The sequence below is a fragment of the Enhydra lutris genome, unplaced genomic scaffold (genome assembly GCF_002288905.1).
Source record: "Enhydra lutris kenyoni isolate GAN:26980312 unplaced genomic scaffold, ASM228890v2 scaffoldscaffold25, whole genome shotgun sequence".
In the NCBI taxonomy this organism is placed as follows: Eukaryota; Metazoa; Chordata; class Mammalia; order Carnivora; family Mustelidae; genus Enhydra; species Enhydra lutris.
The window spans coordinates 25,346,640-25,364,203 of NW_019154109.1; the positions used below are offsets into that span (position 1 = coordinate 25,346,640).

Here is a 17,564-nt window from a genome sequence, read left to right on the forward strand (position 1 = left end):
CTTTCGTTCAGAATGACTGCAGTGGCCACGCTCATGGTCCCAAGGAACACATTCCGCCCTGGGCACACGACTTTGGGAGCCAAGTCAGCTGCCCACATTACAAAGATCATGACCGAGACTCCTCATTGGACGGGGAGCTCGGCTCCTTGCGGGTGAAGGGCCAGAGCTTACACATTTGCATTCCCAGGTCTCGCATAATGCTTCATACAAGAAGTTCCATAAATATTTGCCAAAGCAATCAATGGTCCAAAATAGGGTACAAACTCTGCAAATTTCATCATGCCCTCCAGAAGATCGAAACTGAACATGTCCAGCTGGCACTTTAAGACCAAACCAAGTCGGGACAGGGATTCATTTTTAACTTTTTCACTGTTCAACCTGTGGGACCGAATAGTCTTCCTTCAACATCTCCAGAACTGAGTGTTCAAAAATATCTGGCCAAACGTCCTGAAAAACAATTAAGTTCCAGATCTTTTATGGAGGGCAAGAGGAGGAAGGTGAAACTGTAAGGGAGAAGATGTATTCCAATGAAAGGGATCCTGACAAGACCACCAGTCTTTGCATACGAATGCCCACAGGGAGGCCACCAGGGAGATGCTAGTCTTTTTACGCCTCAAGGAAGTGACTCCAGGCACCAAGATACATCAGCCTGAATCCCCTACAAAGGGAGGAAGTCAGTACAGTCAATGAGGTAGGAGGACCTTGGTGTCCAAACCTGGAGCAGAGGGAAGCGACTGTTTGCATTCTTCATTATCACCACTGCTGGAACGAGCGGTAATTTAGATTTTAGCTACCACGTCCTCAACAGTCAGAAAGAACATGAGACCTTTCGACCTACACCCCTCCATCCTCTCCCCAGTTACCGGGATGAGAACTTCACGCTGTGAAATTATGATGGGCCTGGGAGTTGGGGGATCAGAGACTGGGCTGGTGAAATGTACAGAATTAATTCACAGATTTTCCAAGCAATGAGGGAATTCAACCTTTCGGACTTCTAGCTCTCCTGCGTGCATTCAGTGGAAAGTTTCTGGAGGGTCTATTACAGGACCTGGTGGTTGCTTTGCCTGGCTGTAACAGAGCAATAATAGGAAAGCACGAGAATCCATTTAAGAAAAATAATCATACATCAAGACAAGAATCCATTTAAGAATAATAATCACACATCAAGAACATCTTTCCTAATGTAACTTTCTAAGAAGAAAAATAAAGTAATATGGCTTAGGCAGGGGCACGATGACAGCCCCTTCCTGCCTTGGCTCCAGTAGGCCGGGTGGGGGAGGGGAGCAACTATGTGTGTTTGGGCAAATCAATTTTCTCTTTGCCCAAGACTGGCAAAAATCCGGCAGCTGGAGGCCCCTTCAAGCACTCCTAGGAGACAAGACAAGCAGCCATATAAGAAACTAGGTACGTTTGAAGGCCCCAAACCTTCAAGTGTTAAAGAAATCAGACCACGCTTAACAAAAACAAATGTCAGTGCTGTTTGAAGTACATCGAGGTGCTCTGGGTTAAAAATCTCCTTTAGGGGAAGATGACGCGCTCCCTGGAAGAGCCGAGAGACCAAGACGACAGGGAGGGTCTCTGCAGCAACTTCAGATTATGCGTTTGATTCACTTCAACGCCATCGAGCAGCACTGGAATCCACGGGAAACAACACAGGGCCGGCTAAGAAGGTGCAAATGAATGCGCGTGCGTGTGAGCGCGCGCGCACACACTCGGCCTCGCGCGTGTCACCTCTGCGTGCAAAGCCACCGCCACCGAGGAGGTCTGCTCGCCAGGCACCGAGCACCCCAGCAGTCGGAAACCGCAGCTCAGGCCGGGATTGGGCACAGGGGTCACGCGTCCTTGAGCGCCCTCACTCCGGGGGGGGCCCCCGACGCCCTGACCGCACGCAGCCCGGCCCAGTCCACCGGGTGCCTAATAAAGGTCGTGCGGCTCCCGGGGGGCCGTCCCTGGGTGGTGGGGGGGGGCTGGGTACCTCTCCTCCCGAGACCCTCTCAGGGCAAGGGCAGCACGGTCGACCGGGCTGGGGGACGAGGCCGGCGGCTAGGGGGCCTGGGAAGAAGGGGCCGGGGAGGCACGCTCCCGCCCCACTCCCGGGGACCCCCTACCCGAGCTCGCGTCCAAAGGGAGCCGCTCCCCCTTGCGCCCCGCGGGTGGCTCCCCGCCAGGCCTCTCGGCCCGCAGCCCCACATTCCCCCAAGTTCTCAAAGTTTTCTGTCCTGACGCAGCCCCTTAAACTCCTTCCAGCCCCTTAAACCTTCCTTCCTCTACCTGGTGTGAGTGAGCGGCCCTCGGCTCCCCCCGCACCTCCGGCCGCTCACCTGGCCGCCCTTGACCCAACGCCCTTGACCACCGCGTGGCCGCGCAGCAGCCCCGCACCCGCCCGCACCCACCCAGGCTTTCTCCGCGCTGCGGGGTCACCGGGACCCCCCACAGGCAGGCCGCACAAAGGGAAGCCGGGCCTGGGCCCATGCGCTTTATTTTGAAGTGTTTACTGATCGAAGCAGGGGGCAAGGTCCCAGAGCCTCCGCGAGCAAATTCTGCAGGAAGGCATCACCGTGCACGGCCTCTCGTCCGCAGAGGGCCTTTCAGAATGGAGGCAGGCTGTGCTCCCCGTTAGGGTCCCAGAGTGGCTTTCTTTGTTAGGGACAAAAGAGAAATGCAAACTTTCAATTCGATTAACAATGGTAATTATAAGGAGGATTCTCCTGCAGGGACACAGTTGGTCTCAGATCACCTACAGCGATCGGAAGAAAACGCCCGACCGCCCTCTCTCCCTGGCCTACCAGCGCAGGCCACTAGGTAAACTTAATTCCTCTGACCTGCTGGCAGATTCAGCCCTGTCTCCAAGCACTACAGACCCAGATCGCGTTCCCCTCGCGCCCTTAGCGGCCCACACTTACTGAAAACCAAACATCTTCCTAAATAGCCTCGCTTTCCAAAAGCCCTCCTGACAGGTAGGTGGGAAACAGACCTTATTTCGGTATTTCAGCTGAGGCAAATGGTGAACAAGTCCCTCTCCACAATTCCAAGGTGAAAACCAGAGCCAAGTTTCCCAACTTCCTGGGTCGCGCCTATGAACTTGCAAAGGTAGACGGCGCTTCCAATCCTACAACCACAACTCTATCTTCCAAGTGCAATTTCCAGGCTACAGCCTGACTGCTACAAACAGAAAGGGTGCAAAAGAACCATTATTTGCAGTCATGGAGTCAACAAGGTGGATTGAACTGGGCCTGGCCTCCAACTGGCTTTATAAATGTAATGCTTAAATGCTTCAATTAAAAAAAAAAATCACTGTTTTTTTTTTTTCTCTCCCAGTTTGCCTTCTGCAATTCAACTTGATTGATGGAGGTGGCCTTAATACTACCGTAGCCACTTTGGCATGAGTGTCTAGAAAAGATACCAGGAGTCAGAGGACAAATGAGAAATGCAATAACAATGAAAAAGAATTTTCTTTTCTACATGCTCCACCTGCCATCCATCCTATGAACCCAAGCCTTGGCAGGGATCACGTTGGGGCTGGTTGTGATCTATGGGACGTGGGGTCAGGTTCGTGACTTTCTAGAGTTGCCCATTCCATGGATGTGAAACCTAAGATCAAGAGGTTAAATGACATTCTTAAAATAACATACTTTGGAGGCAGTCAGCACTTGGCCTCAGAACTCCTGACTCAGTGTCCTGCAAACTTTTGTCACACCTCGGACTCCTCTGTACTCGTTCATTATATTCTAAGGGCAGAAAACAAGATGGCTGCTTCCACCCACTCATTTTATTTCAGGGAACATTTCAGGTTTTGTTCAGGATATGGAAAGGAATCATGAAACAATGATCTTTGGAAAGAAAAAAATTAAAAAATAGAAGGAGAGATTAGGGAACGACCTCATCCTAGCTCCCACCAGTGGGACATTCTCTACCAGAAAGAGATGCCTTAGATACATGCCTTATTCTGGAACTTGACTTTCCATCGGGAATCAATTTCAATAACTACAGAAGTACCAGATCAAGTCTGAGTAGGCAACAACCATGTGTCCTCCTGAGTACAAAAACCAGGCCAAAAAAGAAACAAAACCAGAGGTGATGCCAAAACAACCATCCCATGGCCAAGCTGACCATCATGGAAGACACTCAGCCCATGTAACTATTAATTGCTTGAAGTACGGCTGGACCGCTGAAGATGTGCTTTACGTGTAAAATACACAATGGGTTTCGAAGTCTTAGTACAAAATAAAAAGTAAAATAGTTCACTAATAATTTTTATGTTGATCACAAAATATTGAACTATTTTAGCTATTAGGATTAAAAAATAAATTTCTTAAAATTAATTTTACCTGTTTCTTTTTTACCTTTTTTTTAATGAGCCACTAGAAAATTCAAAGCATTAAATTTAAAATTACATATAAAAAATTTTTAATTACATATATGTTTACTGAACAGCACTGTTCTATGGGATGCCCTTTCTAGAGCTCTAGGACTGAAGGAGGGAGAGGCAGGTATGTCGCCCAGGAGTTTTTTTTCCTCTCGTACAGACAACCACTTAAAACGTTTAAATGCAGCTGGGTCAGGAAGCATTTTGGTGAGCCTCTAAAACCCCTGGATGGAGCTGGGAGAAAATCCAACCTGAAGACACATAGCCAAACTAGTGAGAAGGGTGGTCAACACTCTGCCGTGTGGTTTTGGGAAAAAAACAAAAACAAAAACAAAAAAACAGTAGTTGGCATGTAGTGAGCGAACTCACTCAACAATATGCCTTACATTACTGTGTTGTTTAGTGCACACCAACAACCCTATAGTATGATTATCTTTACAGTGGAGGTGAGGAAATTGAAGTTCTCTTAAATCAAATAACTTATTAATGTTACACACCAAGCTAGGAACAGAATCCAGGCTGGCTTGCCTCAAAGTCCATGCTTTCTCTATCATACTCAATTTCTATTCAGAAAATCATCCAATCTAGGGGCGCCTGGGTGGCTCAGTCGTTAAGCGTCTGCCTTCGGCTCAGATCATGATCCCAGGGTCCTGGGATCAAGCCTCGCATTGGGCTCTCTGCTCAGCGGGAAGCCTGCTTCTCCCTCTCCCATTCCCCCTGCTTCTGTTCCCTCTCTCACTGTGTCTCTCTCTGTCAAATAAATAAAATCTTAAAAAAAAAGAAAAAGAAAAAGAAAATCATCCAATCTTTTTTTTTTTTGCTAACTCCTTCCTTTCCAGGAACGGGACACCTGAAATTCCAGTGGTAGAAATTCACTCTTTTGGTTTATATTTATTCCAAAAAAATTTAAAGTAGGTGTTGATCGAAGAAAACAAAAATCATAGTAGAACCCTAAACATGGAAAAGATCCCTGACTGCAGAAAAAGGTTGAAAGAAATGGAAGGCTGGAAGTGCCTAAAACAAACCTTGGAGTCATTTACAATATGACTTCAGAGTCAGGGGAACAGTGTAGCAATTTTTCAAAACACCAAGCATAGAGTACCATGTGATTCCTACCTATATATGCCGCTCCTACCTAGAGATCCAGAGAAATACAAACACCTCCACACAAAACTCATACACACGTGTTCAGGGCAGCAAAAACATACAAAACAAGCTAAATAATCCATCGACTGAAGAATGGATAAACAAAATGTGGTATATCCATACAGTGGAATATTATTGGGCCATGAAAAGGAATGAAGTATTGGGGCGCCTGGGTATCTCAGTGGGTTAAAGCAGCTGCCTTCGGCTCAGGTCATGATCCCAGGGCCCAGGGATTGAGCCCTGCTCAGCAGGGAACCTGCTTTTCCTTCTCCCTCTGCCCCTCCCCACCACATACCATCTTTCATTCTCAAATAAATAAATAAAATCTTAAAAAAAAAAGGCAATAACGTATTAATGGTATGCTATAACATAAATGAACCTGAAAATATTATGCTGAATTTAAGAAGCTAGTAACAAACCACATGTTATATGATTCCATTCATGCGAAATGTCCAGAACAGACAAATCCATAGAGACAGAGATGAGCAATTACTAGGGGTTAGGCAGAGGGAGGAGTATGGACTGACTGGTTAACAGGTACTGGGTTTTTTGGGAAGTAATTAAAAAAAATCTAAATTTAGGTTCTGAGGGTTCTATAATTTTGTGAATCTACTACACCATCAAACTGTACAGTTTAAATGAGTCAATTTCATGGCATATGAAATATGTTTCAAGAAAATTATCAGGGGCCCCAGCTGGCTCAGTCAGTAGAGCACACAACTCTTTATCTTGGGGTTGTGAGTCTGAGCACCATGTAGGGCACAGATTTTACTTTAAAAAAAAAAAATGGGGCACCTGGGTGGCTCAGTCAGTTAAGCATCTGCCTTTGCCTCAGGTCATAATCCCAGGGTCCTGGGATCGAGCCCCACATCATGTCGGGCTCCTTGTTTAGTGGGAAGCCTGCTTCTCCCTCTCCCTCTGCCCCTTCTCCTGCTTGTGCGTTTTCTCTCTCTCTTGCTCTCTCTCAAATAAATAAAATCTTAAAAAAAAAAACTGTTAAAAAAGAATAAACCTCCTATGTATCAAGGCTGTCATTATGACAAAGATAAAATTTTTCCTAAATAAGAAACATAGTAGGAAGTCAGGAAGAGGTGGGGTTGCCCTAAACTCACTTTGTGTTCCTCTTCCTACTTGGAAACTTTATAAACTAAATGGATGGGTCTATGTGTTTTCAGAGGGAAAATATTTTAAACTAAATTACATAATATCTCTAGTTGCTGATGCTAAGAGAACACCGTCCCTAAAACATGCAACTTTCACTTTTCAGGTAGTTGTTGTCCAGTTCGTGGATAACTAAAACCCTTTGTCTTTGTTCTTACCCACTTCTTTTTGCCCCCCCCCCCCGTTTTTTTTTCCAAACTAGCCCCAGCCTTTTTGGCCAGATACAGCTAATTCTCACTTTAAGAGAACAGCAAGAGAAACAAAAGAAAGCAAATCTTAAATGCAGCAATTTCTGTCTCTTCTCAGCATAGAATCACAGAGTCTTGGAATTGGCTTGGTCTTTGGGGACCATCTGGTGCGAGCCTCTCGTTTTCATGTAAGAAAACAGGGCCAGAAATAATAAAAGCTAACAGTCATTGACTGCCTATGCCAGGCATCGTAATTTACATGTATTACCTCATTTAATCCTCCTCATGCCCCTCTAGGATAGGTATCATTGTTACCACCTTCTTACAGAAGAGGAAAATGAAACACACAGAGAGGCGTAGTACCTTGAATAAGGTCACAGAGCTCAAAGGTAGGAAATGTGGGATACAAACCCAGGCAGCAGGGCTTCAGAGACCAAGTCCTTAACCACTACAATTAGTTTCTCCTAAAACTATTTAAGCAATTTGCCTACCACCTCACAACTCCTAAGTGGTAGATCCCGAACTAGCAGAGGTACAAGGCACCCACACCAGTACTTGCTTAATGACAACAGTGTCGGCGCAAGATATAGTGGAATCCGTGAGCTAAACCCAAAAGGGGAATTTTTTTTTCCCCATTGCAATCTTGATTTCCACCAATAATTGAGAGATTGAAACACAGCTGTCACTGGTAAGAAGACCTTCCGGGAAGTCACTACTGACCTTATTCTGCCATAAAGGGAGATAGGTTTTATAAACTTATGACAGTCTATACCTGCACTTTTTTTTTTTTCTAGAAATCACTCTGCCAAGTTCAGAGAAGTGACATTTCTAAAATGCAGATGGAGCAAAAGATTCAACCAGTGAATTCTTCCCATGAGAACCCACCACCCCCACCCGCAACATGATTACAGACTAGTGGATACATTGTTTCCTTGCCCTGAAAGAGTTAACACAATGACATCCTATGGAATGGAACAGGATATGAGCCCTGACATAATTTATTACAGAAAACACAGCATCTTTTATTTGGATAGCCAAGGGAGCTCAAAGCACTTTGCAAACAAGTCATTAATCCTCCCCGTACTTTATTTATCAACTACTGCATTCCTTAAGCCTCAGCACAGCAGCTCAGGTAAGGGACAGAGCTGGAGCCAGAATTGTCCTATTCCTCTCACAAACAGCAGCACAGCGGGACTGGGTACGCTCAGGGTCATCCGAAAATGAATCAGAGCTGTCTTCGGGACCTGGATCTCGGACACTGCCTCGGTCATGTGGCTTTGGGGGTGAATTTTTCTTTACAGAAAAAGGGAAAGGAATGAAGTATATTTAGATTCACCTCACCATGTTCAAAACATAACAGCAGCCATCAAAAAGAGGTTTAAAACCAAAACTAAGGCTAAGTTTTCTTAAGGCGTGAATGTAAATTATGTCTCCAAAGAAGCTGGGGTTAGGCTTTCAATTAAAATGAAAATGCTTTCCTCTTTAAACATGTGCCGTATTTAAGTTTGGATTTGTTTGCTTGTTTCGGGGCATTTCTGTAATTTTGCCAACCAAACAACCCAACGGTCGCGGATGTCGGTTAGAGCGCAGGGGTAAAGGCACGGGGCAAGTAGAGCACCAGCATGGAGCTGAATACACGGGCTGGCCTGGCTCAGCTGGGAACCCACAGCCTCACTCCCCCAGCTCCCAACACCCCCCGTCCCTCGGTCCCAAGGCTCTCTGTGCGTCCCTCTCCTAAACCCTCTCCCAATTCCCTCCCCAAACCTCCCAGGCACCCTGATTGTTAGAAGAAGCGACACCAAACTTCCAAAACTCTCACTTTGATAGGTTACAACCCCAGCGTGCTTTGCACCCTCCTGCCCGCCTCTTGAACGCCAGGATTTGTCTAATCCAGTCCCCAAAATGGATCACACAACAGCAACTAGAGAGAAGGGATACTTCTCATCAGTTCTCGTGTGGCGTGTCTATAGCTTTCATTCAGATCCTGATAAAGCCCAGACGGTCCAATCCCATGGCTTCTGCCCAGTTCTCTTCTGTGCCTGAATGGTAGTGTCCTAGTAAAGCTGGGCGGTAACTTCCCTTCCCTTGCTCCCCCCTTACACACACACACACACACACACACACACACACACGAAAGAGAGGGAAAAAAAGACCTAACGCTTGAACTCACTGGTCAGCAGGAAAAAGTTTTTGCATTTGTCTGCCACGGATGAACTTCTGTCAAGTCACTCCTGCCACTTCGACCCCAAAAGCAATCTGAGCAGAGGCAGCCCTAAATTGTCTAAAGTTATTTCACTCCCGCTCGGCTCCAGGCCTCATCCCATCAGAATTATCCCCCTGCCGTACACAGCCATGCCCCCTCTCCTACTAATACAAACACACACACACACACACACACATTATTCTCTAATGTTGTAAAGAAGAGAGGAGTACCAGTCCCATAATATAATTGCTGTATTACAAAGAAGCAGGCAAGAATAATAAGATAAGGTGTCAAAAGTGAAATACAGTAGTAGACTTAAAAAAAAAAAAACCCACAGTTCTATGATGGGGGTGTTAATTGAACACAGAGAAAAAAGAAAGGAGAGAGAACAAAAGAGTGTTAAGGAAGTAAAAAAAAAAATAATTTTTTAACCTCCTTTAGTGATTTGATTTAACTTCAGTGCAGATAATTCGCAGAGGAAAATCGGCTGAAAATGCCATAGATAGCTATTATGTTCTAAAATTAAAAACTATTCACAACAATTACAGCTATTCATTGCTATCTATAAATATTCTCCTTAGTAAATGGCACCCAATATTTCTTGTGTGTTTTCTTCATTTTTAAACCTGCATGATTTTTGACACAAAAGTCGAAAAAAGAGAAAAAAGAAAAAGACTGGGAAAATACAAGCAAGGGCTTTTTTAAGAAATGCAGTGTGTTTGCCTTTTTTTTTCCCCCTCCTCTCTTCCATCCCACCAACCCCACTACCACCACACACACATATGTAAACTCAGCCAATTGCTAATTTGTCAGAAGACAAGGAATGGTTCCTTAAAAAAAAACAAGAGAAAATAAAATATTGAGGGGCCCCAAACTCTCCATTGAATCCCTCTGTTCCTAGAAGGAGAGAGCAGATAAAAGCCCCTTCTGAAACACACATTGTTGTGGGTCTGGACAAGGTTTTCCTGGCTGTTGTTTGAGATCTGATGCACGAGCACTTTGCAAACAATCTTTTTTTCCCTAGCATTGATTTTAAAAAAGCAAAAGGGTATCAAAATAAAAACTCATCCACACTCTGAAGCAAGAAGACACATGGTGTTTTTTTTTTTTAATATCCTCACAGTAATTTCTGACTTAAATACCCATCAATCAACTGTAATTTAGACGCTGCTGCGTACTTGGCGTGTTGTGCGCATGTATTTCTTTCAAGTTCCAAAAGGTTGGTAAGACTGTCTTTGCTAGTGTTCTACTTCTTTCTGAGTTTTCCAACCGAAACCAGTAACAAAAGCAAAAAAAAGTAAAAGCAGCAAATGAAGGCCATTGCCACGCTCCTCTCAGAGTCCCGTCTTCCTGACATAAGACCTAGGTGAGCCAAACGTGTCAACTTGGCAGGAGAATACACACCAGCAAACAAGCCCACCGGAGTTCAAGTAACTCGTTCAAGGCAAGAGGGCTTGGAAGAACAATAAAAAAGTCCCATAACAATAAAGGAATGCCTAGAAACTGACCATCCAACAGATCTGGTTCCCAGCTCTGTCCCAAGAAGGGTAAAAAAAAAAAGGCTCCTACAACTTATCAACCGCAAGGAAGATATGCTGGCACAGGGACCAGGAGTTGGGCAAACCCCAAGACCGAAGTAATAATCATGCTTTAGAATCATGCTTTTAGAATCAAAGGCTTCTCCTTCACACACCCGTCGTCTGTCCTCTACCTTTAACACATAACACTCAACATTCCAGGAGACGTTTCTTCCTTCCCCTCACTACTAACGTACAAGTGGGAAAAAAAAACACGGAGGAAGGCCCTTTTTTACTTTTTTTTTTTTTTTTTAATAAACTTTCACCCATGGGTGCTCTCTCAACCCACAACCCTATATGTGCCTATGTGTGCGTGTGTACACGTGCACAGATTTCCCCTTTAACACAGGGGTAGGGATCCTTGCCGTTTGCAATTTCCAGGACTTGATCAACTATGTTTTAAATGTATGATTCTAAAGACAACACACTGAACCTTAACTTAGATTTTTTTTTTAAGTCTCCAGACATTAATTCATTAAGTGCCAGAAAATTTTTAAAAAGCAAAATACACAAGCCGATGATAAATTACACCTACAAGTGTGATTTTTGACCAATACCACTGCTTCCTATCACTGTAGTGTAGCCAATATGAAGAAGGAACAAACTCTTTAACACCGGAACCGGATCTCTATTCACACCCACCCACTTTGATCTACTGCCTTAGTAGGTTTTAATTAGAAGACCAGAATTAAACACTTTGGCCACAATATATACCCAAGTGCCCTGATGGGCTTCCTTTCAATAAAAATCTGATTAAAGTGTCTTCAAAAAAAGAGTCATCTCAGCCTGGATTATCAAATATGGCTTTACGTCTTGATTTCTAGATTTCATTACTCAAAGACAGGCAGGAAAACAGGCTCGATTGGAGAGAAATTTCAACAAAACACATATCTCAAGTAAATAAGCATCGGAGATCAAAAGAGAAAATGAGAAGGAAATAAAAAAAGGAGAGAAGAAACAAATAGACATGCACTTAGGCTTCCTGCTCTGGCTAATAGAAAACAAACAAACTAAAAAGTGTGACAAACTGGAAAAGCTCTTTGATATTTGCATGCACCCTTCATCCATCTCTTAAAAGTATTTCACAGCTAAAATAATGTAATTAACAGCTTTGCAGTAAGGTTAGGCTCTGGCAAGGCAACCTGGAAGTCTTGAAGGTCTGAACATCACTGCTTAGGTGCTTTGTCTAGAATGTTATGCACAACACAAATAACATTCAACAAAGGAGCTGCTGACTAATTTCACATAGATTTCAAGACCCAAGCAATTACGCGTTCATCAGCGGCCACATCTTGAAATTATTTATTTTTAAAACACAAACAGAGAGCTTTTGAAAAGAGAGCCACCCTGTGTGCCCTCCCCCCCCCACCTTTTTTTATGTGTAACTATCAATGTATATCAACCGGGCATGCAATCATATTTATTGTCACTTTCATTCATGTCATGCCCTTGCTTATATGGTTTAGATATGAATTATTGACTGTTACACTCCTTGTTGTAAAAAATAAATAAACAAATAGGATGGCAGGTACTTTGCACTGCTCTGAAGCGAGCGAGCAAGTCAGAGGCCGGCAGAAGCTCCCGCTTTATATAACCACCCCTCGTTCCTCATCTTTATGCCCTAGTTTCAGATTGATTTCTCAACTCTCTCTTTTTACAAGGGAGAGATGCACCCACTTTGGAAAAGGAAGGCTTAACCCAGACAAACACGAGGATGCGGCTAAATGTCCTTTGCAGAGCATCTGTTGTTTAAGAACACCTCTGATTGATGATTGCTATTTTTTAATTGTTGCTTTAAAATTTAAATGCCCTCCTGGGACGTGTTATAAGTGTGTGAGTCCATGATATGAGGTCTAGAAAGTAGAAAAAACAACAGAATGAGGGATCTCATGGCATGATATTCCCCTCAACCCAACGCTTCTCCCTGCTATAAAATCACAGGGCACTCAGACGCGGGGTAACCTGCCGTTGTATGGCGCTTTCCACAAAGGTATTTGATAACACTGCTGAGAACCTTTAGCCTGCTGCTCGATACAATCACAAGAAAAAAAGGAAAGGAAACTTTAAACAGTTCAGCCCCCATGCCCAACTCCAAAAAAAGGAGGGTTTTCAATATGGGCCAAAAATATTTTCCTACAGGAAACAGACTTTTACTTTCATATTTTTCCCCCAAAGGCACACATCATTCCATAAATTTCCCTTCAGAACCTCTCTTTGAGCCCCAATTTCAAAGAGGCTGGTGACAGAGTCAAGGAAAATAAACCAGTCATGCTTGATAATAACTGTCAAAGAAACTTGGTGCTTTTTCCAGGAAGCAGAGCTACTAGGATTTCCTATTGGAATCTGCGATCAATCTTGACAGCACTTTTATGCTGAAATTTTAATATTTAAATAATGGGTTTGTCATTTCTGGTGAAGTGAATCAATTGGCCAAAGAAAATGCTTAAATGTTGGAATCTCAGTCCTACCTGTTTTTTCTTTGATTTCACACAACACATTAAACAAGGCAGGCTTCATTCTGTGGCAGTTTAAAGCATGTTTTCTGCAAGAAAGAAACAACAATGTAATAGGACTTTCAAGATCAAACTGCAGATAATGCACAGGGGGAAAAATCTGAGCATTTAGCCAAAATCATATCCCAAGCATAACTCTGTGGCATGCTTCAATTGTTTTATGACTTAATATACAGAGTCCCGCCATAGAAAAAGAAATAATGTTAATTAGCAGGGAGAGAGTAGGGATTTAACTACAGAACAGAACTAACCTAAATTATGCCCATTTAGGCGGAGTTAGTTTGTTGTGTTTTTTTTTTTTTTTTTTTTTTAGTTCAATTAAAGTGGAATTCTTAAACTAATAATCCTATCAAGGGCAATGACTACGGCAAAGCCAAAAGCATGGGATAACAGTTTTCTATAATCTATGCAGCCACCCCGGCCCAGGAGCTGTCTGCCTCTCGGTCTGTGTGTGTGTTTTCAAATTTAATTCATCCATGTGTTCGAATTCATTCCGCAGATGCCCCTGTATTCTCATAAACACAAGATGCTTGAAAGGTCTTCTGAGTAGAACTGTCAATTTATAAAATTTCAGTCCCCAAGTTAAAGAGTATGGAAATGCATTGCCAGGGGGCAAACATACCCATATGGGGAATAAATTCATTTCTCTGTGTTCACATTATGCCTCTTGTGCGCACACTGCTTATTTGCAGGTGTTGAAATTCAATTATTTACAATTAGGACCTTGCACCCATTGGGGAAAAAATAAATACAATTCTGCCTTTTAGATTAGTGATTTACCTGGTTCTTGTGGGTGTTTGTATTCAGAAGACACTTGAAGAAGCAAACAATACCTTTCCCTTGATTTTACTATGGAAGCACTTAGCAGAAAGATATTGTTTTGGAAACAAAATCCTGATCATATCAGCTATCAGGGAAGGGAATTCTGTTTACAAACTCAAATTAATGTGTAAAGACAAATGGAAACCCCTGGCACTCCAGACACATGCAATTCTTTTTTAATTCTTGTGAAAGTTAAAAAAAAAAAAAAATAGACACATCCCCATGAAGAACAGTAACAAGAAGTCAGTTCTATATACTACTGTACAGCAGGGGAATAAACTCAAAAATTCAAGAGTATCAAAATAAACACATGCATTGTGTCTAAAACACGAAGGGTTTACTTTGTAAATAATAAATGTACATGAGAAAGGTATGGCTAAGGAAAGGAAAAAGAGATTCAGTGTTGCTAAGTAGAGTTACATTGTTTAACCAAAAAGAGAGCTTACTGGTGATTGAGTTCCCCTGTGGGGTGAGAAAAAAGGTGGAAAATACTTCACTGTATCTAAGACCCCTTTTGGGGCCTTTTAGAATAGTTTCATTAATTGTATTCTTACATATAGGCCCAAATGGAAAAACAAACAAAAGCAACAACAACAAAAAAGCCCCACACGGCTTCCCAGAAATATTGCATTTCCACAGCACAGCAAAGGGGTTATGGAAGGAGAACAGATTTCCCTCTCCCCAAATTGTGTCTGATCTCTCAGCATCTAGGCCACTGTAAGGGGGGACCCGCCAGGCCACGGCTGCCCTCAGTTGTACAAAAAGGAATACGACTCAACATGAGAAAAGTGGTGAGTCTCCAGTCTTCCCGGCCCCTTCTAGTTCACAAACTTGTTATTAAACCAGTTTACTGGTTATGTCTGAGTTTATTTTTCTGGAACAATGCAATGGAGAAATCTGTTCCAATTCAAAAAGAGATAGCCAGTGGGAAATCTTCTACTTTACGATAATTATTAGTTTCTCTTCAGATACTACAATTCAAAATGAGCTCCGATTCATTTCTGAAAACTTTCCCCCATTTAAGAAAATCAAGAATAGTCCCAGTCTTCGAACATTTCTAAGTTTTCGAGCCCACGGGAACCTCAATACTTCTGAGTTTACATGTTTCATGTGCTTGCTGCCAAAATAAGGATGTAATTCATAACATCCATGCTTTGAACTGCTTCTCATTTTCTCAACTCAAATTCTTTATTTCCATAAGACAAAAATACACAGAACGATGTCCATTATAACTAAGTCATTTGGGGTATAGGAATTGTGTACATATTTAAAAAAAAAAACTACTTCTGAGATTTAACAAAGCGGGGTAATTAAGTGTAAAGATATATGTGGTCATTAGATTTTTTAAATTCTTCCTTTTGAGATCAGTCTTGGGCAAGCTGTTAGTGGGTTGCCACTAACTCTACATTTTATTCTGAAAGAGAATTTACTGTAAAATCCTAGAGTAGAGAACTGTATACTGGGAAGTGAATTAAGTTGAGAAGCTCACAGCTTCTTTATTATGGTTCCTTAATAAAGATCTTCCTATCCTATAGTACTGAAATACATGAAATTCCCACATGCCTTCATTTCTATTTATTTGCATTCTAACTGGTCCTTGAAAGAAGCATGGGGAAAAAGCATGCTTGATTTTTGCCCCCCCCCACACACCCCTTTTTAAAGGACCATACATTCTGTGCCACGGAAGGCTGCTAAACGGACTCAAATGAGGAGACAATAAAGTTCAACTAAATATCTGAGTCGCCCAAAACTAACAAATACACCTCAAAACAGAATTATGTTTTCCTTCTTTCCATTAGCTTCTTTTGAAACAGAATCAAATGAATGCAAAATATCTTTTGGATAGCTGACAAGGACTGACAAAGAATTAATCTGCCTTTTTATGGGGGGGGGCAGAAAGGTGAAAAGATAAAAATTAATTTTGGAGGGGTACGCCGAGAAAGAAAAGCAAACTCTCCGGAATAGGTGAGCAGTCAGTAAATTTGCAAATGAAAGTGTTATTGGGACATTTTATTTGTAATGTTACAGAGTCCCTCAATAAGAAGGCACGGAATGCTGTTCAAAACTTGAGAATTCTGCTCTCTCTGATACTTTTTTAAAGCAGTAAAAAGTGCCGAGGGCCGCTTTTGGTTCGGTTGGCAGTATTTTCGGCGTGCCTGAGTGTTTGTGTGGACATATATGAATATCTCTATATTTACACACACACACACATTGCACACACACACACATTGCACACACACACAGCCACATCTCGGCATGGGCGATTACACTTTCGATAACAACGCTCCTTCCAATTTTACTCCTCCGCCATGTAGTTGCTCGTCAAAATGGAAAAAGAAATAACATTTAAAAAGAAAGCGCTGTGCTGATTCGGTTCCCATTGTTTCCCCCTGCGAGAGGGAGAAAAACAAAAAACCCCAAGAAAGGAAAAGAAAAGCCTCCATCTCACCTGGCCTGCGCCTCATCCAAACTCTGGTCTGTGATGGTCATAATTTGCTGTAAAATGTCTCCAATGTCCTGCTTCCTCCCGCCCTCCCCCTCGGTCCCTCCGGCCCCGTCCTGCAAGTGCTGGGACAGGCCGGGGTGTCCGGCCATCCCGACCCCAGCATGGGAATGCATCAGCCTGGGCTGCTCGTCCATCTCCAAAGGCAACGGCAGCCCCTGGCTCTTCCTCTTCTGCTCCTCGGCTCGGCTCCTGGGCAGCACCAAGGCTTTTTATCCTTCAAGCTGGCTTCAGATCCTTTTCAGGATAAACAGGGAAGGGGGAAAAAAAGAAGACCAAAAGAAAAAAAAAATCCCTTTGCCTCTTTTAGAGGCTGGTGGGAGGATGGGGAGTGGGGAGGGGGAGGGGGGCGTGAAGGGGTTGCGGGGTGAGGGTGGGGATAAGGGCTGGTGGGGAAGGGTGTTGACTCCAAAAAGCAAGAAAAATAAACCACCTTCCCACTTGACGAAAAGAAATCAGAGCTGGCTTTTGGTTTTTCAGTCCGGTCTCCTTTGCAAGGCAGAAATGGGCTCCCGGCGCTTAAATCTGTGGCTTAATCCTTTTGCAAATATGCATTGATCGGGAGAAAGGAGAGGAAGGCAGGGGGATTGCAATGCAAACTTTCCCCCCCACCCCCCGCTGCCCCCCACCCCCACTCCGGGCCAGAGTGATCTCAAAGGGGGTGGGCTGTTGCAAAAGCCAGATCTCCCCCGGCCGCGGCGGCAGGCAGAGCACAGGCTCTCTCCTTCTCCGTGTCTCTGCAAACTCCGGCAGCCCCGTCAGCCTCCTGCTTTTGTTTAGCTCAGGCTCAGGACTCCAGAAACACATACAGAAAAACCACAGCCTGCGAGAAGGAGGAGGAGGAGGAGAAGGAGGAGGAGGAGGAGAAGGAGGAGGAGGAGGAGGAGGAGGAGGAGGAGGAGGAGGAGGAGGAGGAGGAGGAGGAGGACGAGAAGGAGGAGAGGGGAGGGGGCGGGGAAGCCGGGGGGCGGGGGAGAGGAGGGAGGAGGGAGTGCGGGCCCCGCCCCCCGGTCCTGATTGGCTGTCGGAGGGAAGACGGGCCCTCCTCCCCCTGCTGGCCTCCCTGCGCCTCCTCCTTGGCCTCC

The 17,564-nt window shown here is 43.9% G+C and overlaps 1 protein-coding gene across 2 annotated transcripts in view; it reads right to left on the reverse strand.

Annotated features, from left to right (window-relative positions):
- LOC111151184 (PBX homeobox 1) overlaps positions 1 to 17,084 on the reverse strand; it is a 288,290-nt gene extending 271,206 nt beyond the window's left edge. For both annotated transcript variants that reach the window (XM_022508989.1, XM_022508988.1), the window contains exons 1-2: positions 16,426 to 17,084; positions 13,110 to 13,183 (exon numbers count right to left, since the gene is read on the reverse strand). In XM_022508989.1, the coding sequence (XP_022364697.1) occupies positions 13,110 to 13,183; positions 16,426 to 16,616 (265 nt within the window). In that variant the 5' untranslated portion in view covers positions 16,617 to 17,084. The remainder of the gene's footprint in view (positions 1 to 13,109; positions 13,184 to 16,425) is intronic.
- Positions 17,085 to 17,564: the final 480 nt, after the last annotated feature.